The 27,715-nt window shown below is 32.8% G+C and overlaps 6 protein-coding genes across 18 annotated transcripts; 3 read left to right on the top strand and 3 right to left on the bottom strand.

Moving 5' to 3' along the window:
- The first annotated feature begins 7,363 nt into the window (after nt 1–7,363).
- LOC147930681 (ribonuclease 3-like protein 3) lies at nt 7,364–8,887 on the top strand. The gene is made up of 3 exons (XM_087478612.1): nt 7,364–7,904; nt 8,293–8,439; nt 8,528–8,887. The coding sequence occupies exons 1-3, from the start codon at nt 7,488–7,490 to the stop codon at nt 8,786–8,788; spliced, it is 825 nt and encodes a 274-aa protein (XP_087334738.1). The 5' UTR covers nt 7,364–7,487; the 3' UTR covers nt 8,789–8,887.
- A 570-nt stretch (nt 8,888–9,457) lies between these two features.
- Nucleotides 9,458–12,225, bottom strand: LOC104732108 (cytochrome P450 71A27). Of its 3 annotated transcripts, none has more exons than XM_087478609.1 (4): nt 11,734–12,225; nt 10,773–11,261; nt 10,069–10,347; nt 9,458–9,977 (listed from the first exon to the last, which is right to left on the bottom strand). In XM_087478609.1, the coding sequence occupies exons 1-4, from the start codon at nt 12,121–12,123 to the stop codon at nt 9,639–9,641; spliced, it is 1,497 nt and encodes a 498-aa protein (XP_087334735.1). In that variant the 5' UTR covers nt 12,124–12,225; the 3' UTR covers nt 9,458–9,638. The 3 variants fall into 3 exon arrangements, with proteins under 3 accessions (XP_087334735.1, XP_087334737.1, XP_087334736.1); XM_087478611.1 differs by having other exon boundaries at nt 10,773–11,091; nt 11,734–12,153; XM_087478610.1 differs by having other exon boundaries at nt 9,458–9,919; nt 11,734–12,123.
- A 3,042-nt stretch (nt 12,226–15,267) lies between these two features.
- Nucleotides 15,268–17,563, top strand: LOC104732107 (uncharacterized). Its single transcript, XM_010451639.2, has 3 exons — nt 15,268–15,570; nt 15,862–17,133; nt 17,211–17,563. The coding sequence occupies exons 1-3, from the start codon at nt 15,388–15,390 to the stop codon at nt 17,439–17,441; spliced, it is 1,686 nt and encodes a 561-aa protein (XP_010449941.2). The 5' UTR covers nt 15,268–15,387; the 3' UTR covers nt 17,442–17,563.
- Nucleotides 17,564–20,524: 2,961 nt separating this feature from the next.
- Nucleotides 20,525–24,561, top strand: LOC104732105 (hyperosmolality-gated Ca2+ permeable channel 1.6). Of its 11 annotated transcripts, none has more exons than XM_010451636.3 (12): nt 20,525–21,005; nt 21,268–21,611; nt 21,702–21,857; nt 21,943–22,078; nt 22,167–22,268; nt 22,350–22,469; nt 22,552–22,632; nt 22,725–23,065; nt 23,153–23,398; nt 23,475–23,799; nt 23,879–24,112; nt 24,210–24,561. In XM_010451636.3, the coding sequence occupies exons 2-12, from the start codon at nt 21,298–21,300 to the stop codon at nt 24,441–24,443; spliced, it is 2,289 nt and encodes a 762-aa protein (XP_010449938.2). In that variant the 5' UTR covers nt 20,525–21,005; nt 21,268–21,297; the 3' UTR covers nt 24,444–24,561. The 11 variants fall into 11 exon arrangements, 8 of the variants coding, with proteins under 8 accessions (XP_010449938.2, XP_010449936.2, XP_087334589.1 ...); XM_010451634.3 differs by having other exon boundaries at nt 20,558–21,005; nt 24,207–24,561; XM_087478463.1 differs by having other exon boundaries at nt 20,569–21,005; nt 21,966–22,078.
- On the bottom strand, nt 24,476–27,432 carry LOC147930680 (uncharacterized). The gene is made up of 2 exons (XM_087478468.1): nt 27,333–27,432; nt 24,476–27,234 (listed from the first exon to the last, which is right to left on the bottom strand). The coding sequence occupies exon 2, from the start codon at nt 26,037–26,039 to the stop codon at nt 24,648–24,650; it is 1,392 nt and encodes a 463-aa protein (XP_087334594.1). The 5' UTR covers nt 26,040–27,234; nt 27,333–27,432; the 3' UTR covers nt 24,476–24,647.
- Nucleotides 26,050–26,716, bottom strand: LOC104732106 (pentatricopeptide repeat-containing protein At5g39350-like). Its single transcript, XM_087476983.1, has 3 exons — nt 26,525–26,716; nt 26,166–26,440; nt 26,050–26,065 (listed from the first exon to the last, which is right to left on the bottom strand). The coding sequence occupies exons 1-3, from the start codon at nt 26,714–26,716 to the stop codon at nt 26,050–26,052; spliced, it is 483 nt and encodes a 160-aa protein (XP_087333109.1).
- Nucleotides 27,433–27,715: the final 283 nt, after the last annotated feature.

The following is a 27,715-nucleotide window of genomic DNA, read 5'->3' as shown; positions in this document are numbered from 1 at the left end:
TTTTTGTTGGTTCCTTTAATTTATTGGGCTTGGCCAGGGGATTTGGTAATTGGGTTTCATTTGGTTAAACATATTTGGTAGGCCGTAAATTTAAAATAACAAGAACAAAGAAGTAAATTCATTTTTCTTATTTTTATTCTATAGTAGAAAGATATATTATTAATTATATTTGATTTTGTCTCATTCAAGATTTGTGTTTTTTTGTCCGTCATGTACTCTTTCCAATCGAAATACAACATATGTCCCATATCGGGGTTTTCCTGTATTGGTAATACATTTCCTAATACGATGGAAATTTGTCAACGGTGTACACCAAAATAGGTACATGATAGAACGAAACGAGAATTATGCTCATCCCAAAAATTTTGTATTTGTTTAACACGGACACTTTAAACATGATTGCATCCAACTATTGGTTTTTTTTTTTTTTTTTTTCAGCTCATCCAACTATTGGTTTGTTCTGACTTTTAGTATTGAAACATTAATAAACTACACTGAAACCCAACCAAAAGCAAACAAAATACCCAATTGATATAAGTTCAGGTTATGAATGTTTTATAAAACTTTGTACCTATACGCGGATCTGAATCTCTTACATATTTCTTTATTTGTTAGACTAAAATATATACTCTCAAATGAGTAAATTATTATTAAAACTACGATTATTAGATGAAAAAATGGTATATCAGGATGGGAAAGGTTTTCTTTTTCTTATTTTTAAAAATGTCATTAATGATAAAAAAACAAATCAAATTATTATTATTATATTTTTTTTTTAACTGAGTTAAAAACAAATCGAATACTAAACTAATATGACTTTGAATTATGAATGTTAATAAAATACATTATACAATTATTACAAATTTAAAATAGATTTAGCTTTTGAAATTAACCCCGCACGTACGTGCGAGTCCAAACCTAGTGTGCTATTAAAAAAGAATGAGACAATAACCCTTATCATTTTTTTTTTCAGCAACCCTTATCATTATAAATAAACTTAGTAACCAAAAAAAATCATAATATATTTTTAAAATAAATGATTAGTAGATTATGCAAAATTGTTATAGTTACTCGATAAATCATAAATATAAATTCGATTTTTAAAACACACAAAGTAATTTAGTTTAGAATCTGATTGTTACTAACATATAATAAAATTAAACAATTAAACTATAGAGTAATTTAGTATATGTTGTTATGGTTACATAAGAAATATGCAAAATTGTTGTGATTACAAGATAAAACATAAGAAGATATGAATTTTATTTTTAAACCACACAAAGACATTACAATAAAAAGTAATATTTTATTAATACTTTCTCTACCATAAAACCTCTTAAACATTCAAAGATTTCACGGGTAAAACATATTTTTATACAATAAAACACAGCTTTAAATAAATAAATAAATAAATAAAAAACATTAGTTATATATTATGTTTAATACAAACAGATATTGATTCTTTGGTTCTAAGATAATAATTTTACTTATAATAATTTTCTCTAAATCTATTTATCCCGCACATAGTGCGGGTTGTTACCTAATGCTGTTTTATTTAAGCAAAGACAAGTCGCTATAGCGATGAATCCATTAGTCTTTGTTCTTAGACAACGAGTGATCTGTGTTCAGTTTCATCGTCACTCAACAACCAAGCCCCTTCATATTTTAGAAAAACAAAGTCATCTCTTCATAGTTTCTGTATAGAATTTTTATTCCTTTAAAGATTTGTAAATGAACCCATTTGCATTGGAATAAATGTTATATTTGTATAGAATGAGCTAAAGTCCAAAAAGAATTATGTCAGTTTTCTTTTTACTTTTATTTTCATATAAAAACTATATTCGGTTTTTCATTTTTTGTTGTTGGCATCGGTGGTCGGATAATATAAGGATTTTTTTGGCAAGATTTTATGCAAGTCAACTTTAGAACATTTACGCCAAAATCCAAATGGGAGTTTCTGTATTAAATTTATTATATTATACCCTTTGTTATTTATAAATCTTAGGAATTTATTTTCTCAACTTAATAATTTTCAGTTCAAACAATTGGACTGTAAATATAAAATTTTGTTTAGATATACAAGATAATCTTATTATATAAAGTTGGATTTTGAAAATTAGTCATTAACAAGATTTTGACATGTGTCAAGTTATCAAGCTCAGATTTTGACATGTGTAAAAAGGTAATATTTAATAGAAGAAATTTGATTTAAAATATTTTGTTTTAAAAATATTAATAATGTAAGAAGATAATTATCAAAAATTACAGAATTTATAATAAAAATACAAAGTTTTTTTAGATAATTATAAGGAGATTATATATATATATATATATTTCATAAAATTCGAAATTATAATATTTATTTTTAATTTGAAGCTATTCATTCTACGAAAAAATAGAAATGGGATTAAGAAAAATATACAGTTAATTCTAATTTCTAAATTTTATAAATAATTTATTCAAAAATATTGATGAAAAGGTAAATTTTTCTTAATTTTTTAGACCAAAATCTTCTCTTACTTTCTCCTTTTTCAGTTTGGAATATGTAAGATTGATATGTTGACCCAAAAAAATGATTAATATATGCATCATCTTTTTTGAATACTGTATTTTAAATTTAATGTAGTTTTTTTGTCAACCATTGGGCCACAACTGGCCGGCCCATTAGCCAAATCCCTATATTCGTAGAGAGCAGGATTCGATCCCTGGTGTGATAGTGCCTTCTACAATTGGACTTACCTCCTGCCACTGCACTAAGGTCACTTCACTTAATGAATTTTTTATTAGATTGTTTTATTTAATTTATCTTTTCACTTATAAATTATTTGAGATTCATATATTATCTTGCTTATAATATTCTATTATTTCTATATTTATGTCAAATTAATTTTCCTCTAATTTTTCAACCTTGATTGGTTGATCATAGACCCTTTCTGTGCAAACATAATTGTTACCATTCGTTCAATCCCAAAGAGAGATAAGGAGTAGAAGATCATCAACCTAATGGTTAGATAAAATAGGGTAATCAAACACAAGCTTACGACAAATATATATAGGTAGACAGAAAAACATAAATTATTGTTGATAGATCCATAGGAAGTCAGAGATTGTGATACCACGGTTTGCCGATATGTTTGAAAGAAATGTTTTGGCCACCTACGTCACCAAAATTTCACTTATCTTTTTGATCATGGATCCTAAGAGATCTCCAGAGTTAAGCATGCTCAAGCTGGAGTAGTTTCAGGATGGGTAACTTTTCAGGAAGTGATTTTCAGAACTGTGCGCGGACAAAACACGTGGAAATATCATATAGAATTTGTAGGGTCGATAAACAAGTATTTAAAGCTTCCCGAACTTAACAAGTATTCACCCCCTTTAAATTAAGGAAACAAAACATAATTAAGGAAACAACTTCTGTAGATCAATCAATTTTAAAATTGTTAATTCTAATATTATATTACAATTTTTAATTATCACATCTAAACTCTAACCATTTTTTATAAACCCAAACCAACATATAGTTTTGTTTAATTATAAAATATAAACCTTAAACACTCTTTCGTAAACCTAAACCGACATATAATTTCGTTTAATTGTAAACTCTAAACCCTAAACACTCTTTTATAAATCCAAACCGACATATAATTTTGTTTAATTGTAAAATCTAAATTCTAACCACTCTTTTATAAACCCAAACTGACATATAATTTTGTTTAATTGTAAAATCTAAACCCTAACTATTATTTTATAAACCCAATCCGACATATAATTTCATTTAATTATAAAATCTAAATCCTAACCATTCTTTTATAAAATCAAACCGACATATATTTAAACTCTAATCTTCTTTTATAAAACCAAACCGACATAATTTCCTTAATAAAAGATCTACATAACTTGTTTCCTTAATTTGTTTTGTCTTTTTATTTTAATTTTGATTTTTTATTTAAATATGATATGACATGTCATATTATTGTATTCTGATTGGTTAATTAAGAGGAACGTTCACCGCTAGGGGTGAACCTAAGATTTTTTCTTCTTTAATTATATCAAATTAATATTCTTCTGATTTTTCAACCTTATTGGTTGGTCATAAACTTTTTTCTGTGCAAACATAATTGTTACCATTCGTTCAATCCGAAAAGGAGATAAAGAGGAAAAGATCATCAATCAACCTAATAGTTGGATAAAATAGGCTAATCAAACACAAGCTTACAACAAACATAGATAGATTGTAAAAATAAAAATCGTTGTTGATAGATCCGTAGGAGCTCAGAGACAGAGGCTATATCATGGTGGGTCAAAAAAACTTCCACGAATATATTGGGAAATTTAACATTAGTTACTATCAAAATATTTTGTGATGTTGGGAAAGTGTCTTTAATTTCATTAGTTGCTGGAACAAGCCACTTTGAGATAGCTAAAAGACGTGAACATGTTCTCTCCACACAGGAGGAGGGCAGAGCCAATGTTCTCTCTATGATGGATGAGGTTGGGGGCAAGGTTATCTCTCCTAAGAGAGGAAGGTGGGGGAGGTTGCACGCAAGGCTATCTCTCCAAGGGATAAAGGTGGAGCCAAGGTTCTCTCCATGGTAGAGCAGGTTAGACGCAAGATTCTCTCTATAAGGGAAGAGGACAGAACCGAGGTTCTCTGCATGGTTGGTCATACACTATTGTGATGTAATTTATTTTTTATTCGAAATATTTTTTGAGCCAACAATTTTAGTGATTAAAGAAACTATGCAAAAGTGAAAGTAAAGAGACATATAATAGTTGGCTTAATTTGTTCATATAGACATTTTCTAGGTGGTGGTAAATAAAATATTTGTAACATACAGTATACCTAGATATAAAATATACACTTTGACTGGTAACATACATAGAAAATTTGTAAATAAATATAAATCAGTGTATTATAGAAAAAAAAAAATTATAAACAACAATAAGTTTTAATATTTTTTATTAAATTTAATTTTATTTACAAAATTTTAAACTCGCACATCGGGCGGGTTCTTATCTAGTATTATATATAATATCAACACAAAAACCTAAAAGGGTATTTAATTTTTATAAGTGTCTTACAAAGGAAATATATAATATACTAGAAAATTACATTTTAGAAAATTAATACACAAAAAGTGGAAGTTACATTTACTATGTGGCCACGGATATGGGCCAGGGATCAATTCTCCCCAGATGCGGAATTGCTACTCATTTACTATGTGGCCACATGGATATGGGTCCTTGCTTACGGCCCATTTGAATATCTGGAGAGAGAGTCTATCCGTGTTCTGCACATCCACCAGGGATTAGTCTCGGGCCCCTCCATAGGCCTGGGGATTTATCCTGAGTTATCAAAAAAAAAAAAAGTAAAAGATAAACACTCGGCTTAGGTTCTTGATGGAGATGGATGGAGATGATGAACTTATCAAATTATGATGACCAATACAATGACGTGGATTCACATATTTAGTAGAGCTTCTTCTTACACTCACCCTAGTTTACTGTTTATTACATAATTTTTTTGTTTTTTGAAGAGCAAAAGTACATTATGATTTTTTAGATTTGCAAAGCCAAATGTACATGTACATAAATGAGTAATGTATTTATATTAAAATTCTAAACTAATGGAAGATACAAGAAAAAGTAACGTACATCAAAATAAAAGATGATAGTGATTTGAAGCAGCACCAACCTGGAAATATCATATGTATCTAATGAATATTTTGGTTTTATGTCCATCATTTGGTTGACTACTCAAAGACTAATATAATTTTTAGAAATTTAATAAAATAGACATGTTAAAGAACATTTCCTAACTTCAAACCATGAAGAAGAAGTAGAAACTGAATGTAAAGAAGATACACATACTTTGTTCAAAAATGAGTCTTAGAAATGTTTATTTCTGCATATGTTCCAAATTTTAAATTAAATTATAAAATTTCATATTATAAAATTTATAAAATTATATGAGGTGATAATATGATGTTTGATCACCACTTTGCCTTGATATTTATAGAGAAAATTGTTTTTTTTTTTTTTAAGTTTTGTTTATGCAATAATACTTCAGTAGTATCATTAAAGTTTTTCAGTTTCTTTTTCAAACATCATGGGACTTATGGTTACATTTCTAATAATAAATATACCATAAATTTTGATTGTGATTTTTTTATTTTATTGTAAAATATAAATTGTATTGCAATTAATACATTAAAGTGTATCGTGGAAGTTACATTTTAGAAAATTAATACACAAAAAGTTATTATTACGATTATTATTAAATATTGAAGTTATTTAAGAATTAATACAAAAAACAGCACCGACTGAATACATCATGGATCTTAAAAATTCATATTATGGCAATTCTATTTTCATGTCTTGAAATTATTTTAATTTATCTAATAAATAAATTGGTCATACCAAAAAATGATATTTTCAAAAAAAGAAAAAAAATATCATATTTTATATCTTTAAATTATTTTAAAATAAAACGAATTGATAATATGACGTAAAAAATTGTGAACTAAACATTGGAAAATATTTAACAACAAAGAAATATTATAATTTCATATTTTCATATCTTTATATTATTTTATATTGAAATTAATTGATCTTATTTCAAAATAAAATGAATTGATAATATGATGTAAACAATTGTGAACTAAATATTGGAAAATATCTTACAATATTAATAATATTATGGTAACTATATAAAATATTGATAAATGATACCTCATTAGAAAAAAAAATTAATTACTAAATGGGTATTGAAAAATTATAGGTTATATTTTAGTACAAATTTTAATTAAATCTTATGAAAATAATGAATTAAAATTTTAGAAGAATAACACATGTCAAAATAATAGAGTGACACTTGCCAGCTTATTAGAAAATGAGTTTGAAGTTATTTAAGAATTAATACAAAAAATTTGAACTAAATATTAGAAAATATTTTACCTCATTAGAAAATATATAATTCCTAAATAGATATTGAAAATTTATTTTTTAGTATAAAAATATAATTAAATCTTATAAAAATAATATATTTAAATTTTAGAAAAACTGACACATATCAAAAAAAATAGAGTGAAAAATGACGCATGTCAAAAAAATAGAATGCCACTTGTCATTAAAAATGAGTTTCAAGAAACCAAGCTTTATTATATAAGATATGTAATTAATTAGTCAAAAATCTGGTGTGAATATGACCTATTCTTGCTTTAAGTCTAAACAATCATAAAAATAATTTTTAAAATTAATGAGAATCTTCTATATTTAATAACTGAAATAAATTCAATGATTTTGATTTTCCTCACAATAAAATAATGACAACTATAACAATATTAAAAAAAAAAAAAATCATAGCAAATATAGTAAAGAAGACGTGTATAAAAACAATATCATAACCGGAGACCAAGAAGCACAAGAGACAAATTAACACAGCAGAAACTTAGAAAAAGACATATCCTTCCTCCTCTCTTGTCCCTATGGAATCGCAAGTCTCAAACGCAGACGTTGAATCATTACAGTCGAACTTGATCAGCTTAGACAACACCAAAACCAACGGATCAGGACCCCTAACCTCAACCGATCCAGACCAGCCTCTGGAGATGGTGGAGAAGATCTTAAATTACAAGTTCAAAGACAAGAGTTTGTTGTTAGAAGCTTTCACCGACACTAGTTGCGACGAAGATTTTTCCAATGAACGCCTAGAATTTATAGGAGATACGATCCTAAACACGATTGTAACGATATATATTTTTAATTTATACCCTAGAGAGTCACCTGGTTCGCTGACCAATCTCCGAGCCGTCAACGTTGACACCGAGAAATTGGCCCGAGTCGCTGTAAAACACAATCTCCATCGCTGCCTCCGTCATAAGAAACCTTTGCTTGATAACCAAGTAAGTTACTTTCTTAAAACCCTAGTCAATATCATCTTTAAAAGCCTTAATTTGTAAAATCATCTAACTTTCCATTTATTATCTTCGATCATGTCTAAGTACAATATGGTTGATTGAATGAGTAAACAAAAATATGAAAAGGGATAAAACATTTCATAGAAGCTCACGTTACTTTTGTTTATAGGCAAGACAAATTGTCTTATATATGTCAATATATATGACTTTTATTAATATCAAATTCAATTAATTTCTGATCCTGTTACATTTCTCTACTATGTCAAAAAAAACTCAAAATAGTCTTTCTTTTACTTCTTTGAATTATTATGTTATATATAGTTTACAATTTATTCATATTGGTTTGTGTTATCTATCGGATTAATGCATGCAGATACTAGAATTTGTGGAAGCGATAGAGAAACATCCAACATTACACTCGCGTGGTCTTGTGAAAGTTCCTAAATCTCTAGCAAACATCGTAGAATCTACAATTGGAGCTCTTTTCATGGACTGCAACTCTATCGAAACCGTATGGAAGGTAGTAATTAACATACACATTATGTTGTAATTACATATCTACTAGAGTTGGGTTAACCGATTAATTCGATGAATTTTTGGATATATAGGTGATAAAACCATTGCTCGAACCAATAATACACTTGGACAAATTGGAGATCCACCCAGTGACAGAACTCTATGAGATGTGTCAGAAGAGGAACTTGAAGTTGGAAGCCAAAGACACTTGGCAAGAAAATAAAGAATATTCTTTCTATATTCAGGATAAATTGCTTGGACGTGGAGAACATCGTATCAAAAAAGAAACTGCTCGTAATTGCGCTGCCAAAGATGCTATCGCCAATTTTTCTACCTTTTTTGGAGACCATTAAGTTATATATATAAATATTGTATCAAAAATTGATTTATACATCTTTGTATTTGAATCAACTTGAATAAATAGTATATATAAGCAAATTAAGCACACCAAACTAAATATTTTTTTATTAAGACGGATCGACTAAAATGCATTAATTTTCAAACCTAACCACCTAACATCCTAACTATTATTTTTCCATTGAAAAAGGATGCTAAGAATTTTTCAGAAATCTCATCGAACACATTTCCAAGTGACAAAACTAATGATTCAGACTCATTTGATCAAGACTAAGCTATAACTATAAACACATTACGGATGAGGCTGTTCACTTTTTCTCGGATCTGCTCACGCAAAGGCCTGAAGATTTTACCGGTATATATCGCTTTAATTTGCAAGAGTTATTGCAATTTAGATGCTCTGTTCAGCAGTAAGAGCATCTTATTTATGCAGTTACATTATCAGAGGCGAAGCAATTAATTTTCTCGTTGCCTATGAATAAGTCGCCTGGTCCGGATGGGTATATGGTGGAGTTTTTTTAAGAAACTTGGTCAGCGATAGAACCCTGATTCCACAGAGATGAAGGCGAGGTGCTGAGTCATCGAATCAAGTGGGGGTAAGAGTTATCCCACAATGACACAAGCGTACGAGCTTGAGGAATCACATTGTTGGGTGGGAGAGAATGTCACGAATAATTAAGTTTACTTAATTAAGAAGTATGTAGAGTCTGACCACCAATAGTAAAGTACTACGTTATAAAGGAACATATAAAAGCAAAGCTCACACTCATCATCATGCGACAAGCTAGTGAACTGGACACGTTAAGTAAACGTATCTTATCATCAAGTCAAGATGTATTAATACCTTCATGCGTGCACAAGTGATGGAAAGACAATGAGAGGAAACTTTCGGCGAACATCAATACCAGACGAGGCTTCAGCTAGATCAGGCTTATCATCTTCCCCTGGTCCGACCGTGACTCTCCAGTTGAACCGTTTCACAAGGTTGGCTAGTGTTAATTTGGACAAGACAATAGAAAATCCCAGTCCGGGGCAAACTCTTCTTCCCGCTCCAAATGGAAGGAACTTTGAATCATTACCAATAAAGTCCGAATTCGAACCAAAATGCCTCTCCGGTTTAAATTCCTCTGCATCATGTCCCCATATAGTAGGGTTTCGAAGAATTGATGAAGCATTGATTAGAACCTGTGTTCCAAGCCAAGTATATTACTACATACTATGTTATTAGTCTTATTGTATTTCAAAAAATATATATATATATATATATGATATTTACCATTGTCCCTGCAGCAATATCATATCCCTTTAATTGGATGTCTTCAGTAGATATCCTTGACAATAATGGAGCAGCGGGATGCAGCCGTAGCCCCTCCTTGATCACACATTGTAAATAGTCCATTTTTTCAACTTCTTTCTCCGTTACATTTGAGTTATGCGCCGACACTGTATTAATCTCATCTTGAAGTTTCTTCATACACTCTGGATGCCTCATAAGTTCTGCCATTGTCCATTCTAGTACTGAGGAATTTGTTAATGTTCCTGCAAAAAACATATCCTGAAAGACCAAAGAACACTAATTTGTTTAGCATACGTAACAATTTGGGTTTAGTCCAAACTCTTTTACGAGGTTTTTATGGATCAGTGACCTATGTCATAATTACCTTGATCCAAATCAAGTCTAGTTTTCAATAGATCAAACACATTCATGTGTATTATACTAATTTATACACTTTGTATATATTGATTCCTCTAGATTTCATCTACTATCAACGAAAGCGTATACAATGGAGACTATATCAGAGTTCTAATGTTGCTTAAAATCAGTCAGATATGTATGTGTTTCTACATGAAAAAATAAATGTTTGTTTTACCAAAACTTTAACTTATTTATTTTTTATTTTTTTAAAATTGACATTATATATGTACTGCAAATTCATTTTTCATGAAAATATGCAAAACAAAAGGAATGGGTGGGGTTACCTTGAGGATGAGTATTATGTCACCTCTGTCAAGTCCAAATCGTTTGGTTTGATCTTTTTGAATCGATAGCAACATATCAACAAAATCTGATGGCTCTTCGCGATCGGCATGTTCTTGCACCACGCTGTCTAAAAATCCATTTAACTTATTATTTATGTCTTCCATTTTATCATCTACGCCACTGATCCTGTCTATCCATGCCAAGCTGGGAATAAAATCTCCGACAAAGAATTTGCCAAAGCACTCATGTAATGTCACTACTAAGTTCTTGATATCAATTCCACCTTCCTGGCTGTTGTATTTTCTTCCCAAGATGATTCTGCACATGATATCGTTGGTAAGAGTCATAAGTAGTTTCCTTAGATTTACTGATGAAGAAGATGAACATGCTTCTTCTAGCTTCTTTGTCAATACTTTTATCTCTTCTTCTCTTAGCTTCTCAAAGGACCGAACCATTTTGTTGTTGAACAGATGCATCATGCACAGACTCTGCAAGTATCGCAAGTTGATATAGTATATATATAATATATCCAATTGTAAAGATACAACTACGTGTAACATACGAAGCACTTCTTTTATTAAAAAAACAACCATTTAACTTATTGGAAATTTTCACAATAAATTCATATATGTAGATAAAATATACACAAACTAAATACTATCCCCTCTGTTTTATTTCAAATATCATATTTATATATTCAAATGTTGTGAAATAAAATTAAACAGAGTAATAGACTGTTATTTTGCAATGGATGGAGTACTAGTTCCCAAAAATACATCAAACTAAAGCTCATATAAACTTATCACAAAACCTAATAGTATAAATTATGGTTGGCAGGCTAGTCTAACTTAATTTCTATGATGAATCCTGCATTTTCAAATTGGAGACCGATCATATAAAATAATAACATATATATACTCTGATAGTCTATACGGAATAATTTATTCAGGAAAAAAGGACCTTCATGTTCTTCCAATCTTCTCCGGACGGGGCAAAGATTATACCACGCCCACCTTTCATATATATGTCAATAGCTTTTGAATCCTGGCGGTCTGCAAATTTGAGGTCGTGTGTTTTCACGATGTCATGAGTAACTTCTGGACAAGAAACCACGAGAACAGGGACACGGCCTAAATGAAGGAGCATGAGTGGTCCATAACGGAGGCTGAGAGAATGGAGAGAGCGGTGAGTGTTGGGACCGAGCTGGTGGAGGTTTCCGATCACTGGAAGCGACCACCATGGAGACGGTGGTAACTTACGTTTCGTGGTGGTAATACGTTTAAGGAGTGGTTTTAAGAAGAGAAGGGACAAGAAGGTGGCTAAGCACAAAGAGACTAATATCATTTCCATATTTATGTTTGGTTAGCAGTTGTGTGATTTGAGCATCATCTCTCTACTTTGTGTTTTATAAGGACACGACCCTATTTTTATTTTTTACTCCCTCTGTCTCACAAAGATTGAAGTTTAGTATTTTACACACATATTAAGACATAGAGAATATATGATTATTTTTTCTAATACTTTTCTAATACTTTCTCACTTTTCCATTTTCCCACTTTTACACTCCATACACTTTACAACATCAGTAATCATTAAAACAAAAATTTATTAAAAATATTCAAAACATCAATCTTTGTGAGACAAAGAAAATTCCCTAAAACTTCAATCTTTGTGAGACAGATGGAGTATTTTTTTATCTTTCATCTGTATTTAATTTTTTTGGACTCATTAATAATAATTCAAGACATGGATGGATGGATCCAGTGCCGGCTTAACTAGCAGGGCGGGCAGTGTGACCGCTCCGGATACATTGATTAAAGGGGTATATACGTATAAGAAAAATGGCACAAAAAAAAAAATTGTAAGTTAAAGAGGCACAAAAAAAACTTTTTAAGTTTTAAGGGGCACAAAAAAAAATTGTACACTATAAAGGGGCATAAAAAAAATTGTAAACTAGAAAGGGGCACAAAAAAATTATATGAACCAAAAAGACCTATACAAAAAATCAGTAAATTTTTCTATAGGTTAAAAGGTATTTTTTTTTAGTTTGCCCAGGACATATAATATGTTTAAGCCTGCACTGAATGGATCAATGTGTCTCCACGGGTAAAGAAAGTGGCGGTATCTCTCATCGACTTCAGTCAACCCTCATCGTTCTCTGGTGTAGATTTCACGATTGATATATATCTGTATTTTCTCTATCTTTAGTATTTGTCAAGTGTCCACTGTGCTTTTGTGAAACGTGTGGATGTTTTGATCTCACCCTTTTTCTCTCTAAAAGGCACTATGTATACAGTAATACAGAGTCAACAAACTTTTATATTTTTTTGGCAAGAAGCTCACAAGTCAATAATGCGGTTATAGTGCATGTCATCAACCTTCTCTTTCAGATGACCCGCTACATAAAGTTCACGCTATACCTTGACTATTTACAATGGTTCACCGTTCACGTTCGCTCAACATTTTTCTCCAATCACAGTTTGCCATGTAACAACATTGATCTTATTTGTTTCTTATCCACACGTTGAATCAATCTAATTCAGATCAAAGTTTTCGTAGTATAAGTATAACTATATATGTAAAATTAGTGTTACTTAGTTTATATGTATTTTCATATTATTCAACAATGTCATTATATTTACTAAGCAATTGAATATTTATTCAACAGCTTCATAATCTATAGCCTCAGAGCATCAACATCAATAGTCTTTCAAAGTGTCTCTTACTATTAAATATAGAAAAATGAAAAATAAGAGAGATGGAAAAAGACGTCTCTCGTTTGAGAGACATTGAAAAGTAAACCATGATAGATGATCCTCACTTCTATCCTTTTATGATTGGTCTATTGGGGTGTATGCATGGATATTGTGGACACATTTTTCATAAATTTCGGCAAAGCTCTAAATATGTTTGGAAATGATAATTAAAATCATGAAAGTAGTCAATTTTGGCAACAACAAAAAAAAAAAAAAAAAAAAAAAAAAAAAAAAAGCTAACTGAAAATGGAAAAATACCTTGAACGTTATATCACCTTTAGGCTTTGGCTGTTGAAGAAATATAAATACTATGAGTCCACGGCATTGGTCACACAAATTTGGAGTGTCTAAATCATGTGATCTAAAATCAGATGACAGTGTGGACATAAAAATCTATATCAAGAATTTGTAGACAGAAAGAACTAACACTAATTCTACATATATATATAGTTATACTACCGAAAGTAATATTTGAATTAGATTCGAGAGTAAGAACTAAACACTAGTCCTACATGTTTGGATTTGAGTCGGATTCGAGTGAACCTCTTTATTCACTTTTTTATAAAATAAGAAAACCAAATTTTTATACATTATTGTAAAATAAAAACTTAAACCGCTTTTTATAAACCAAACCGATATATAATTTTATTCTAGTTATAAAATCTAAACCATAACCACCTCATTTGTAAATTCAAACCGACATATAATTTTGTTCTAATTGTAAAATCTAAACCATAACCACCTCATTTGTAAAATAAAATCAACGTATAATTTTTTTTTAATTATAAAATATAAACCATAACCACCTCATTTGTAAACCCAACCGACTTATAATTTTATTTAAATTGTAAAAAAATCAAAATCCTAATTACCTCATTTATAAATCCAAACCGACATATAATTTTGTACTAATTGTAATTGTAAAATCTATATCCTAATTCTCATTTATAAACTCAAACTGATATATAACCTCGTTTAATTGTAAAATCTAAATCAAGCCAATATTTAACTTTTCTTAATCAAAAGAATACATAATTTATTTTCTTAATTTGTTTTGCTTTTTAATATAGTTATGATTAATTTTTTAAATGAAATATTAAATAGAAGATTCGGATTGGCTGGGAGGAGAGTATGTGAATACAAGTATTCACCCCTACATGTATTAAGTATTTTTAAACTTATAACTACTAATATAATAATTTTTAATCTTAGTTAGTAAGTAGTTTAATAAGGATTAATAAAAATGATGAAAAGAAAATAAGGATTAATCCAAATATATACAAACCACAACATGTTCAACAATATAAATCATATATTTTTGGGATACTTGTTAAAAATACCACTTTTTGAAAAAATATTTTGGATATACCATTTTTCGAAAAGTTTACGGATTTTACCACTTTTGAGAAGAAAAAAAATAAGTATTTTCAGTTTTTTTCAAAATACAATATGTACTTAATACCAAATACTAAACACTAAGAACAAATAGAACCGACTAAACCCAAACATAACAAATAAAACACATGTTTAATCAAATTTTTGTAACCTTAAAAGTGGTAAAATCCACAAACTATTCAAAAAGTGGTAAAATCCACAATAACCACTCCAAAAAATGGTTTTCTCATAATTGATTCTATATTTTTATTGCATACCTGACTTTGTACCATCTTGTTTGGGCTTTAAGAAAGGCCCAGATCCTTCCAGATACTTTATTTGACTTAAAAAAGGCCTTATAAAAAAACACGACTCTGGCTTTTTCTTGAAGAAACAAGAGAAAAATCACAAAGTTCCTCTCTTTTTTTTGTTGTGGTTGTTTCTTCTTCTACCTTGAGATTTCGAATCCTCAGAAGAAGAAAAAATGGATTTCGAGCTTCGATCGGCGAAGGAGAAGCTTGAAAGAGAGCAGAGAGAGAGGAAACAAAGGGCTAAACTGAAGCTCGATCGAGAGAAGAAAGCTAAGGAAGCTGCGATTAGGCAACGCGAAGCTATTGAAGCTTCTCAGAGAGCTAAAAGACTTGACGCCATTGAAGCCCAGATTAAGGTCTCTATCTCTACTCTTACTACGACTTTTCAGTTTCTCGATTTTGGGAATTTTAGTTTCTCCCTACGTTTTTGGGTAAAAAATTAGGTTTCTGTAATAGTTTCTTGTTCGATCCCATCTCGAGTTGGTGGTACTAATCTTAGACTAGTGTGATTCTAATCTACTTCACCTGATTCGTATTTTGTTAGCAAATGGGTTTTGGTTCATTTCTGTAATTAATTGTAGATTTTGATGCATATGACATTGGGTAGGCTCTCTTTGATCCTTTTGCTTTTCTTGTACTGTGTTTAGGCTGATCAACATATGCAAGAAAGTTTAATCTCTGGAGATGGGATAGTGTTTGAACGAGTCTTTCAAGCTGTTCCTTTTCAAGGAAATGGGGATAAGATTAAACTACCACCATCGTGTTTTACAGAGCTATCTGATCAAGGAGCTTTCGATAAAGGTCCTTTGTACTTTGAGCTCTCTGTAGCTGACCACTCAGATAATAAAAAGACAACACACTCTGGTGTTCTTGAGTTTACTGCTGAGGATGGTACTGTTGGGCTTCCTCCTCACGTGTGGAGCAACTTGTTCTCATCACATGATCCAGTCGATGTTCCTTTGGTGGATATACGTTATATCCGGCTACCTAAAGGCAGTTACGCGAAGCTTCAACCGGACAACCTTGGTTTCTCGGATTTGCCTAACCATAAAGCTATCCTTGAAACCATTCTTCGCCAACATGCTACACTTTCTATTGATGATGTTCTCTCTGTAAACTATGGACAGGTCTCTTACAAGCTTCAGGTTCTCGAGTTAAAGCCAGCATCAAGCATTTCAGTTCTGGAGACTGACATTGAGGTTGATATAGTTAGTCCGGATATAGTTTCAGATCAACCGAATCAGCGTGTGTTAAGGCCGCTTCAGTTTGGAAAATCTGAATCAGGAACAGTGGAAGAAGGACAATATGATTACTATAAGTTTGCGATTGATGAGGCTACTGTAGAAAAATTATTGGCAGGAAACATTAAAGTTATTGTAAAGCTAGATGTGGAAAAGGATGGAGCGGATACTGATCTGTATGTATCAAAACACCCAGTTTTATTCCCTTCTCTACATCAACACGAGTGGTCTTCACATGATGTGGGTTCAAAGACCTTGATCTTGGGATCAAAGGAGAGAGCGCTGAGCTCAGGGACTTACAGTATTGGTGTATATGGCTTCAAAGGAATAGTCAAGTACCAGGTTTCAGTACTAACGCAAGAAAGCATCGATGGAGCTAAGGTTGGGGAACGGGCTGTATCATCTTCATCAGATGTCGATACAGTAGAGTGCAGGAACTGTAAGCATTCAATTCCAAGCAGGAGTATAGCGTTGCACGAGGCATACTGTAGCAGACACAACGTTGTTTGTAAACATCAGGGATGCGGAATCGTTCTGAGAGTTGAGGAGGCGAAAAACCATTTGCACTGTGAAAAATGTGGACAAGCACTGCAGCCAACAGAGATGGAGAAACACTTGAAAGTCTTTCATGAACCACTCACTTGTGGCTGTGGGATAGTGCTTGAGAAAGAACAGATGGTGAGTATATATTGTTCTCATTACCTTGTTGTGCTCGAAAATGGTTAAGTTAACATGAGATTGTGATTTTGTTGCAGGTTCAACATCAAGCAAGAGATTGTCCTCTTCGTTTAATCGCGTGTAGGTTCTGCGGAGATATGGTGGAAGCGGGAAACTCTGCAGCTGATGCTAGAGACAGGATGAGAGGAATGTCAGAACATGAGAGTACTTGTGGTTCAAGAACAGCACCATGTGATTCTTGCGGTCGATCTGTGATGCTCAAAGACATGGACATTCACCAGATTGCTGTTCATGGCAAGAGTAGCTAATTTGGCTCTTCTATTGATATGGATAAGAATTGATTATGATGTTGAAGGTATCAAAGCATCAAACCCATTTGTATTTATGGATATATCAATTTGATTCTTGAAAGTCACTTTCCGAAACAAAAGATTATGTAGAGCCCAGAGATACCTCAAATGTCCAACTTTTGACTTACTATAATCGACGAAAAATTATACAACGACTCCAGAAAAAAAAAGAACAATGATGCTTAATGTGCAAGTACTATTACAATGGGGTCATGAGGAGTCACGACAATGATTGAGAGTGATTGTTTAATAGTAGAAAGTTTTCTGAAAACTATCATAGGGACTAGCTGGGAGACCAAGTTGCTTGGGTGAGAGTTTGTTTTATGATTTCTATTTTCTTATTTTAAGTCAACAACTTCTGTGGCTGAAAATAAGAGTAAGGAGGAAGAGATTTTGTACTTTGCAAGTTTACCAATATGAGTTTGAAACAAAAATCAAAACTAAAAGCAATTCACATATCACACCTCAAAAAGAATATTACAATAATATACTATAAAATGTCCCTTCAATTCTTGACTTAGTTTACTTCCCACCACGTATTAATGGTGCTACACTAGCTAATGCTAATTGTGCTATAACCCAAAACATCACATGCTAATTTCTTGATTAGTTCAAGTGGAATCAGATATTTCTTCTGGAAAGCAGTAAACGAATATCAAATTAATACTCATTATGGCTATGAAACATATTTAAAAGAGTAATGATAGCTGAAAGCCTGAAAATATATTCCACTGTTAACCTTTAACACCAATATACACTACAAAACAGTAAAAAGTAGAAAACATTCTTTGACATTAGTTTCAAGTTTATATTCTCTTTGACGCAACTTTAACACAACAACGTGTGAAACGACGAACAACGCAAAAGATTGGGTTTTTACAAACATCCAACTCTTTAACCTGTGGTCTATTCTATGTATCAAATTACTAGATCTCATCATTAGAATCTTTTTTTTTTTTTACTACGAAAGTCGAATGATAATGTGGAAATGACAAACGCGTTTTTGGACAACTATTACAGAACACACCAAAAAAATATTACAAATAACGAATTTAAAATATAAACGGCTCTATTTACATTATCTTGAACATATCATGTAAGCAGTTTGTTTTCTATCTAAAGTTTATATCAGAATATACCTATAAAAATATATCTTTAACACACAACTTATTATAAACGGCTCTACTTACATTATCTTGACTCTTGAGCATAATATATTCAGGTCAGTTTTGAATATTTGGAATAAAGGGGTTTATGATCTATTCAACTATTTTAGAATTTTGGTTTGGTTCGAGATATTTTCAGTTCAGTTCTAGGTACTACCTGAATATAAATTTTAAGAAAAATGGTTAAATTTAAATAAAATTTGGTACAATTTTGACATTTATAGCTAAGAACTTTCAAATATTTTTGATTATGTCGAGTATTTTGGTTATTTTTGTTTAAAATAATTGTTATGTTTGGATTTAAATTGTAATTTTGAATAAATAATTTATATTAAATCTCAATATAATTAATATTTTAGATATATAATTATTTTTTAGGCATTTCGGCTTGTTCACATAAACATTTGATTTTCGTTTCGGTTTAGATTCTTCGTATACATATAAGAATTGAGGATTGGTTCAGATATTTTATTGATTTTAAGTTCAGCTCGATTCTTTGTTTTATCAATTTTGGTTATATGATATTGTATTTTTTTTTTTTGTCAACCAAACATTAACAATTAGAAAATAACTTCAAGATTGGTTGCCCAAATATATCTATATTAATATTTTTGAAGTACATTTTAGTTTCTGCCCTTTAAGTTTTACTTATTTAAATTTTTTAACAACATTAACCCTTAAAACAATTCCATAAATAACACTGCAGAGAAACTCAAATACTAAACTTTCTTAAATTGACCAACATTTATTACATTTATTGCCATAAAATCTTAACAACATCTATACATTCCGATTTTCCCAAAAACAACTCTACACATTAAAGTTTTAACCAATTAAATCTCCAAAACTATTTTTTATGGATGCTAAAATCTCTCAAATTTAAATGATATACAACAGATTTTTCATAACAAAAGTTTACAATATCCGTAATTATATTAACATTAATAAATTTCTTAAACCGGAAATCCAATTATAAATGTCACATTAAATATGTTGAAAACCCCCATATAATTTGGTTTATTTTTTATTTTTTGAGGAATTACCAAAAAAATTAAAATTCTATTAATTATCATAAACTATATATATTGACATGGAAAATTATAAACTATAAAATATGCTAATTTGGTAAAACAATTAACATAATTAAACTTGATAAATAAACTTATTTTGATTTTTTTACGCAAAAACTTATTTTGATTTTGGTGAGACGGGTTGACATTAATCCCATATAGGGAGTTGAGTGGAATTGTTTTTTTTAAAACACTTTTAGATGTGTACCACGAGATAAATGTATTACAACTATACGTATACCACACGGGTTAAAACTTTGAAAACATTACAAAAATCATATACTTTGAATACTTATATCAAATACCTGTAGAATTATATTTTTAAAATTAATAAAATAACAAATAAATATATTATAAATTTTAAATTTTAAAAATTAAAAAATATTGTCTCGCGGGTTAAATCCTAGTAATATTGTATTATATAAGTTTGTTTTATATTAGAAAATACCTAAAAAAATATATTTTGACAAAAAAACCAACATATTAAATACGGATAATGCATACTAAATCCAAATTTATATGTTGGCAAAAAGTAGATTCGGACCCACTTTTACAATTTAAAAGCAACAAAAAAAAATACCTCGTCACCTTCACAAATAATTCAATTATCCACCCAAAAAAAAACCAATTAAAAACTCGAAAAATATCAAATATAGTGGTTGTGAATTGTAAATATATCACGAACATGTTCACACTTGCTAAAAGAAAAGAAATAACCGTTTTATTTTATTTGGAGGGTCCATCAACTTTTACATTATACACGTATTTAACACCATTACCTTTATTCAAAATCAAGAAACCAAATGTAATCATAGCCACTAGTTTTACGCACCGGACTATCGACAAATCAAATAAAAACGTTACCAGACAAATTCCAAAAAAGAAAGAAAAATAAAACTCACTCCCCATCTACTATTGTTTTTCTTGTCATCATCTTCTCTCTTTTAGGGTCACGGTTTTGATTTACTCTTTAGTCACTATCATAGCCACGAAGAGCATCTTCATAAATACACTGAAGGCTCACGTTTTGCCATGTCCTCCTTAACAAGTTTTTTTTTTCTTCTCTCTTCACACCTTCACCGTCACGGATCCATTTAAACAATAAATTCGCAGTAATGTTTTAGTCGAATGAATCTTTGAACATATTTCCTAAAAACCCGGCAAAGAAAAAAACTGCTTTTTCTTCTTCTTCTTCGTCCTCTGTCACTGTTCTGTCTTCGACGGTTTGGTCTGAAATCTTTTTCCTGCAAGAACAAGAAAGCTTTGTCTTTTAGCTCTTTTAAAAGGTAACTGAAGTGTGAATCTGGTCTTTTTCTTTAATTTACCAAAAGCTGGATTCTTGTTTCTGTTTTGGGATGCTCTCTGTGTGACTGTGACAGATTGGTTCTTGTTTCTGTTTTGGGATGCTCTCTGTGTAAAAACAAAAAACACAGCAAGTTGCGATTGATTTGTTTTTTTTTTTTTTTTTTTTTTTTTGGATATTTCTGACCTCAACTTGCAAACTCTGAATCTGTGTTCTTCTTCCTTTGAATCTTTTTTTCTTTACAGGAGAAGAATAGTGTCTTCTTTCACCGTCGCATGGCTACAATAAACGATATTGGAGTAGCAGCAGCAATCAATATAGTGACAGCATTCGCTTTTCTCTTAGCTTTTGCTATATTCAGGATTCAACCAGTAAATGACAGAGTCTATTTCCCTAAATGGTATCTCAAGGGCTTAAGAAGTAGCTCTATACAAACAGGTGGCTTTGGAAGCAAATTTATCAACTTGGACTTCAGGTCCTATATTCGATTCCTTAACTGGATGCCTGAAGCTTTAAAAATGCCAGAACCCGAGCTCGTCGATCACGCTGGACTGGATTCTGTTGTCTACTTGAGGATCTACTTACTCGGGTATATATACATACTATATGTATCTCCCTAAGCCCTCTTGTTTTCCTCCTGGTTTTTAAGACTTCTGAGCCATGTGGAAAAATTTTGCAGGCTCAAGATCTTTTTCCCCATAGCTTGTGTTGCTTTTACGACAATGGTGCCTGGTAATTGGACAAACAAGGGATTGGACCGGTTAAGGCATTCTAATATAAGTTTCAGTGATATTGATAAACTCTCGTTATCAAATATACCGAATGGGTCACCTAGGTAAGAGATGCTTCTCCAAGTTTGGTGGCTTTTTATTTTTTCTTTGTCCAATATGTTTCACTCATTGGATCCTCATCTTCTGTAGATTTTGGATGCATTTGTGTGCAGCTTACGCCATCACCTTTTGGACATGCTTTATCCTGAAAAGAGAGTACCAGAATATAGCATTAATGAGGCTACAGTTTCTTGCAAATGACCAAAGGAGACCTAACCAGTTCACTGTAATGAAACTTCGAATCTTTCGATGCTCTTTTGAGTTTTACTTGTGATAGAATAAGCTGAAAACCTGTTTTTTCTTACTGATGTTAGGTGCTGGTAAGAAACATTCCTACAGATCCTCATGAATCAATCTGTGAACTTGTTGAACATTTCTTCAAGGTCAATCATCCAGATCACTACCTCACTTTCCAGGTAAAGTCATCTTCAGGATTTCTGATATGTCCATCCTTGACTCGATTCCTGAGTTGATGATCTTGATCTGTTTTAACTCAGGCAGTCCATGATGCAACCAAACTCTCAGAATTGGTTCTGACGAGGAAACAAATGCAGAATCTGCTCGATTACAATATAAACAAACACATGAGAAATCTAAATAACAGGCCAGTTATTAAGGTAAACTCACATTTGCAAAGCACATAAGCTTACGTTTCTCTTCTGTTCTTCTCTTAAGACTCATCTCCATGTCTGCAAGTAGATGGGATTTCTTGGCTGCTTTGGTGAAGAAGTTGATGGAATCAAGTACTACACGTCTGCCGTCGAGGGTCTAACCAGAGAAGTAAAGCGCTCAACTTAACTACTCTGTGCTATTCTTTTTTATTCCCCAACCTCATTTGCAACATTTAATCAAACTTTCTTTGGATGTTTCAGATCTCTGAGGAGAAACAGAGATTAAGGACCGGCACAAAGTCCATAGTTCCAGCAGCTTTTGTATCTTTCAAGAGCCGTTGGGGAGCAGCGGTTTGTGCTCAAACTCAACAGACAAGAAACCCAACAGAGTGGCTAACCGAGTGGGCTGCGGAGCCACGTGACATCTACTATGACAATCTGGCATTGCCATATGTAGACCTTAAGATAAGGAGGCTCATAGTCGGCGTAGCATACTTCTTCCTCACCTTCTTCTTCATGATACCAATAGCATTTGTACAGTCACTCGCCAACATTGAAGGCATAGAGAAGGCTTTTCCTTTCTTGAAGCCCCTTATAGAAGTGTATGTCTCTGTCTATCTCCCTGAATATATCTACCTGATATGTGCCGGGTTGATTAAAACCTTACGTTGCTTGGTCTTTGTGTATAGGAAATTGTTAAAGTCAATCATCCAAGGTTTCCTTCCTGGAATCGCTTTGAAGATCTTCCTTCTTTTCCTCCCAAGAATACTGATGCAAATGTCCAAATTTGAAGGTTTTGTCAGCACATCCTCATTAGAAAGAAGAGCCGCATCTAGATTCTACATGTTCCAGTTCATTAATGTTTTCCTTGGAAGCATAGTCACCGGGACTGCGTTTCAACAGCTCAACAGCTTCCTTAACCAATCTGCAAACGAGTACGTTCTTTAGACACTCTCCTTGCCTAGATTCACCGGGAAATCTCATATCATTCTGACTTTTTATTTCTGGCAGTATTCCAAAGACAATTGGCGTCTCGATTCCAATGAAAGCGACCTTCTTTATAACATATATAATGGTGGATGGGTGGGCAGGTGTTGCTGGGGAGATACTGAGGTTGAAGCCGCTCATAATCTATCATCTAAAGAACTCCTTCCTCGTGCGAACTGAGAAAGATAGGGAAGAAGCAACTGATCCTGGAACCATAGGATTCAACACCGGTGAGCCTCAAATACAGCTCTACTTTCTTCTCGGTCTCGTTTATGCAACAGTTAGCCCCATCCTTCTTCCCTTTATCCTCGTCTTCTTCGGCCTGGCTTACGTAGTGTACCGTCATCAGGTGAGATAACTGAATCTTTTGCATCCATTTCCTCCAACGTTCGAGCATCATTAAAGTAACAATGAAGGCTTCGTTGCAGGTAATAAATGTGTATAACCAAAAGTATGAGAGTGCAGGGAAGTTCTGGCCTGATGTTCACAGGCGTGTTGTCACCGCACTGATCGTGTCGCAGCTGCTCTTGATGGGTCTTCTAAGCACTAAACACGCTTCTAAGTCCACTCCTTTGCTTCTTGTGCTTCCGTTGCTGACCATCGGGTTCCACATACACTGCAAATGTCGTTACCAACCTGCTTTTGTCACATATCCTTTGCAGGTTAGTTAAAACTTAAGAGACAAAAATAACTGGGTATGTCTAGTAGCTTTGAGTGAAATGTGTAAGCTTACCTTTTCGATGTTCCGAGCAAAAGCAGGAAGCTATGATCAAAGATACACTGGAACGCACACGTGAGCCAAATCTAAACCTCAGGGCATTCCTTCGAGATGCGTATGCCCACCCGGAGTTCAGGGTTGGAGAAAGTTCTGACCAAGAGATGGACTTGGAGAAGGCGAGGTCTGATAAGTCACCAGATTTAGTGGCTACCAAGCGTGGCTCATGGAGGAACACTTCTTTGCCTAGCAAACATAGCTACACAAATTCATTCTGATAGTTGCTTTGTTATACCTCCATTGGTGATTCTTTTATGTCTTAAAGAAGTTTTCCCTTCACTGGAAAAATGTACATAAATCTTCAGGTCAATACCATCTACGATTACATTGATTTCACTCGAATATGTTCTACGATTACATTGGAGGTGGGGATATGATAGCTATAAATCATCAGGTCAGTGCCATCTATGATTACATTGATTTCACTCGAAAATGTTCTTCCCGTAAGTGTCTAGAAGTGGCTGAAGTGTTTTACGTCCATCAGCACGAGCAAGAAGTTGACGCAGCCTGCAATTAACACCTTCGTTTGGGGTAAATTTCCTATCGAGCATGCTCTCAAGAAGCAGAACTGCATCTTTAACCTTGTTCTCTTCAAGGAAGCCAGATATAATAGTGTTAAACGAAACAGAATCAGGTGAACAACCCTTAGGCTCTAATTCAAAGAACAATGCTCTGGCTTCTGATAGCATCTTATGTTTGCAGAGGGCATCAATAATTATGTTGTATGTTACGACATTTGCTACCAATCCCATGTTTGGGAGTTCACCAAAGAGTCTCTTTGCTTCCTCCAGTTTCCCATTTTTTAGCAGACCACTGATGAGAGCATTGAACTGATATATGTCAGGAGAATGACCAGACTTCCCTATTGCATTGAAGATTCCTTGCGCGGCATCTAAATCCCCAGCTAGACAAGAAGCGTGTATTAATGAAGTGTATGTATAATTGTCTGGTTTCAGACCCTCACATGTCATTCGTCTTAAAATGTCAATGGCTTCCTCTATTTTCCCATACTTGCAATAGCCACCGATCATTATATTGTACGTAATGACATCAGGCACCAAACCCTTGTCCGGGATCTCATCAAAAAGTCTCTTCGCATCAGCCACTTTTCCATTTTTCATCATACCATCGATGAGAGCACCGAATTGGTTTATGCTTCGAGTATGACCAGTTGCATAAAAGATTTCTTGGGCGAAGTCCCAATTTCCTGCCTGGCTTAAACCATGTATTAGCGTCGTGTATGAACCATCGCACAGTCTCTTCCCCTCACGTTGCATTCGTCTTAACAGTCTTCTTGCTTCTTCAAAATATTCTTTTTTAACCAAACAGTCAATGAGAACACTGTACTGCTGTATGCTTGGAGAGCAATCAGACTTGCATATTGCATCGACGACTTCTTTAGCGACTTCTGAATCTCCAGCTTGGTTAACAACGTGGATTAATGCTGCGTATGTATAAATATCTGCTTTCAACCCTTTACAATCCATTTCTCTTATTAGCTGGACGGCTTCCTCAATTTTCCCATTCTTGCAATAGCCACTAATCATTATATTGTAAGTAGCAACATCAAGCCTAACGTCGCGATGCCTCATCGATTTGAACAACTCAGTTGCGTCCGTAAGCCTACACCCTTTAAATAAACCATCCAACAGAGAGTGATATGTTTCTACGTTAGGCTCTGGACCTCGCTTGATCATTGAGTCATATATATCAATCGCCTCATTCACCTTACTGACTTTGCAAAGACGATGTATCAAAATATTATAAGTGTAAACATCAGGTGATACACCTTTGCTCACCATTTCCTTGATCATCTCTGTAACATCATCCCACAAACCCGCTTTGGATAATCCAGAGATGAAAGAGTTATAAATGAACAGATCAGGAGAGAGATCCCTTGAGTAATCATCTCATCGAAATATTTAAGCGCCTCGTTAAACCTCCCTGAGGTACTCAGTGCAGTAATCATCATCCTAAAAGCCAATATATCAGGAGAAACTCCACTCGCAGTCATCTCTTCAAACACAGCCATAGCTTCGTCTAGTGACTTGTTCCTAATGAAGGTGCCGATTACGAAACTGTAGATAACCACATCACTCTTAAAACCGGAAGCAATCATCCTTCTATGCAAACTTAGAGCAGTACCAGTCTCGCCAAACTCACAGAGGTTAACAATAAGACAATCATAGAGAGAATCATCAACCGTAACACCTCTCTGAGACATTTTATCAAACACTTAAAGTGCATCAATCACTCTCCCTTGAGAACACAAACTAAGCACCAAACTGTCAGCTGTTACCAAATCAGGCTCAAACCCTCTTTTAATCATATCACTCAGAACACAAAACCCAGAATCAAACTGCTTCAAATGGCGAAACACGTTAATCAGAATATTCAAAGTACACAAATCAGGCTCGATAATAACACCCTCCTCGTGTCTCAACATCCTCTTATACATCGAAACTACTTCCTTAGATCCTTGAAGCTTCATCATTGAACCGAACAAGTGATTGAAAGTGTCAATCAAAGGTATGGGTTTTGTCTCCAGAAGCTTGTCGAAGTAAAGCAGAGCATCTTCAAGGTTTAGTTTACCAGTCTTGCATTGTCGGTACACCTGAAGTTCAAGTTTGCTTCTTTCGGTATTCGATTGAAAGAAGGATGATAGTGACGAGATTAAGCGACGGCAAGGTTTGGCTCCTCTTCCAAAATGCTCTTTAGCTCATAAACTCTATAAATTTGCAGGAAAAGGAGATTACCTTGAATGGGAGAAACACATGGAGGATTGGTTCTACTACAAGGATATCCCTGGAAATGAGAGATTAGCTTTTGCACTTACCCAACTCACAGGAAACACTTACAAATGGTGGTTGCAAGAAATTGATGACCGTTGGTATTACAAGGAGCCAAATATCACAATGTAGAGAGATCTTAAGAAGCTTCTAAGGAACAAGTATGCTCCACAAGTGCTACACCGTGCTCCCCAAGCTAATTCCACAATCCAAAAAGTTCCTGAAAAGAAACCAGCCTTAGTTCCATATCAAAAGAAAACCCCAAAATGTGTGGAGACAAAGACGCAATTAGATCTTTTTGAGGAATTGACCAAGTACTTTATCGAGAAGATGAAGCCTAAGTCATCATCTCAGCCAAAGAAGGTTCCTCACCATATTGATGTTCACAAGAAAAGTCTAAATTTGTCACTTGAATCATATGGAGAACCAAAGCAATGTAAGTCTTCTACACTTTCAAAATCCAAAGAAGTATTTGATCAAGGTTTTGAAAATTCTAATTTTCTATATTAAGAATTATTTTAAAATAAACTATTAGGATTTGACATGTCATTCATCAAAAAAAAAAAAAAAATTTCCAGAATTTTTTAGAAAAAGGAAAATTTTAAATTTATGGAAATAAAAGAACAATGCACAATATCCCACATCGGCTAGAAAAGTTTTAGACAATGGTTCAAAACTAATATATTAATTGCTTCCAACAA

This window comes from Camelina sativa, chromosome 12 (genome assembly GCF_030686135.1).
Source record: "Camelina sativa cultivar CO46 ecotype springtype chromosome 12, ASM3068613v1".
NCBI lineage: Eukaryota > Viridiplantae > Streptophyta > Magnoliopsida > Brassicales > Brassicaceae > Camelina > Camelina sativa.
This window is presented reverse-complemented; position numbering and strand designations above follow the sequence as displayed.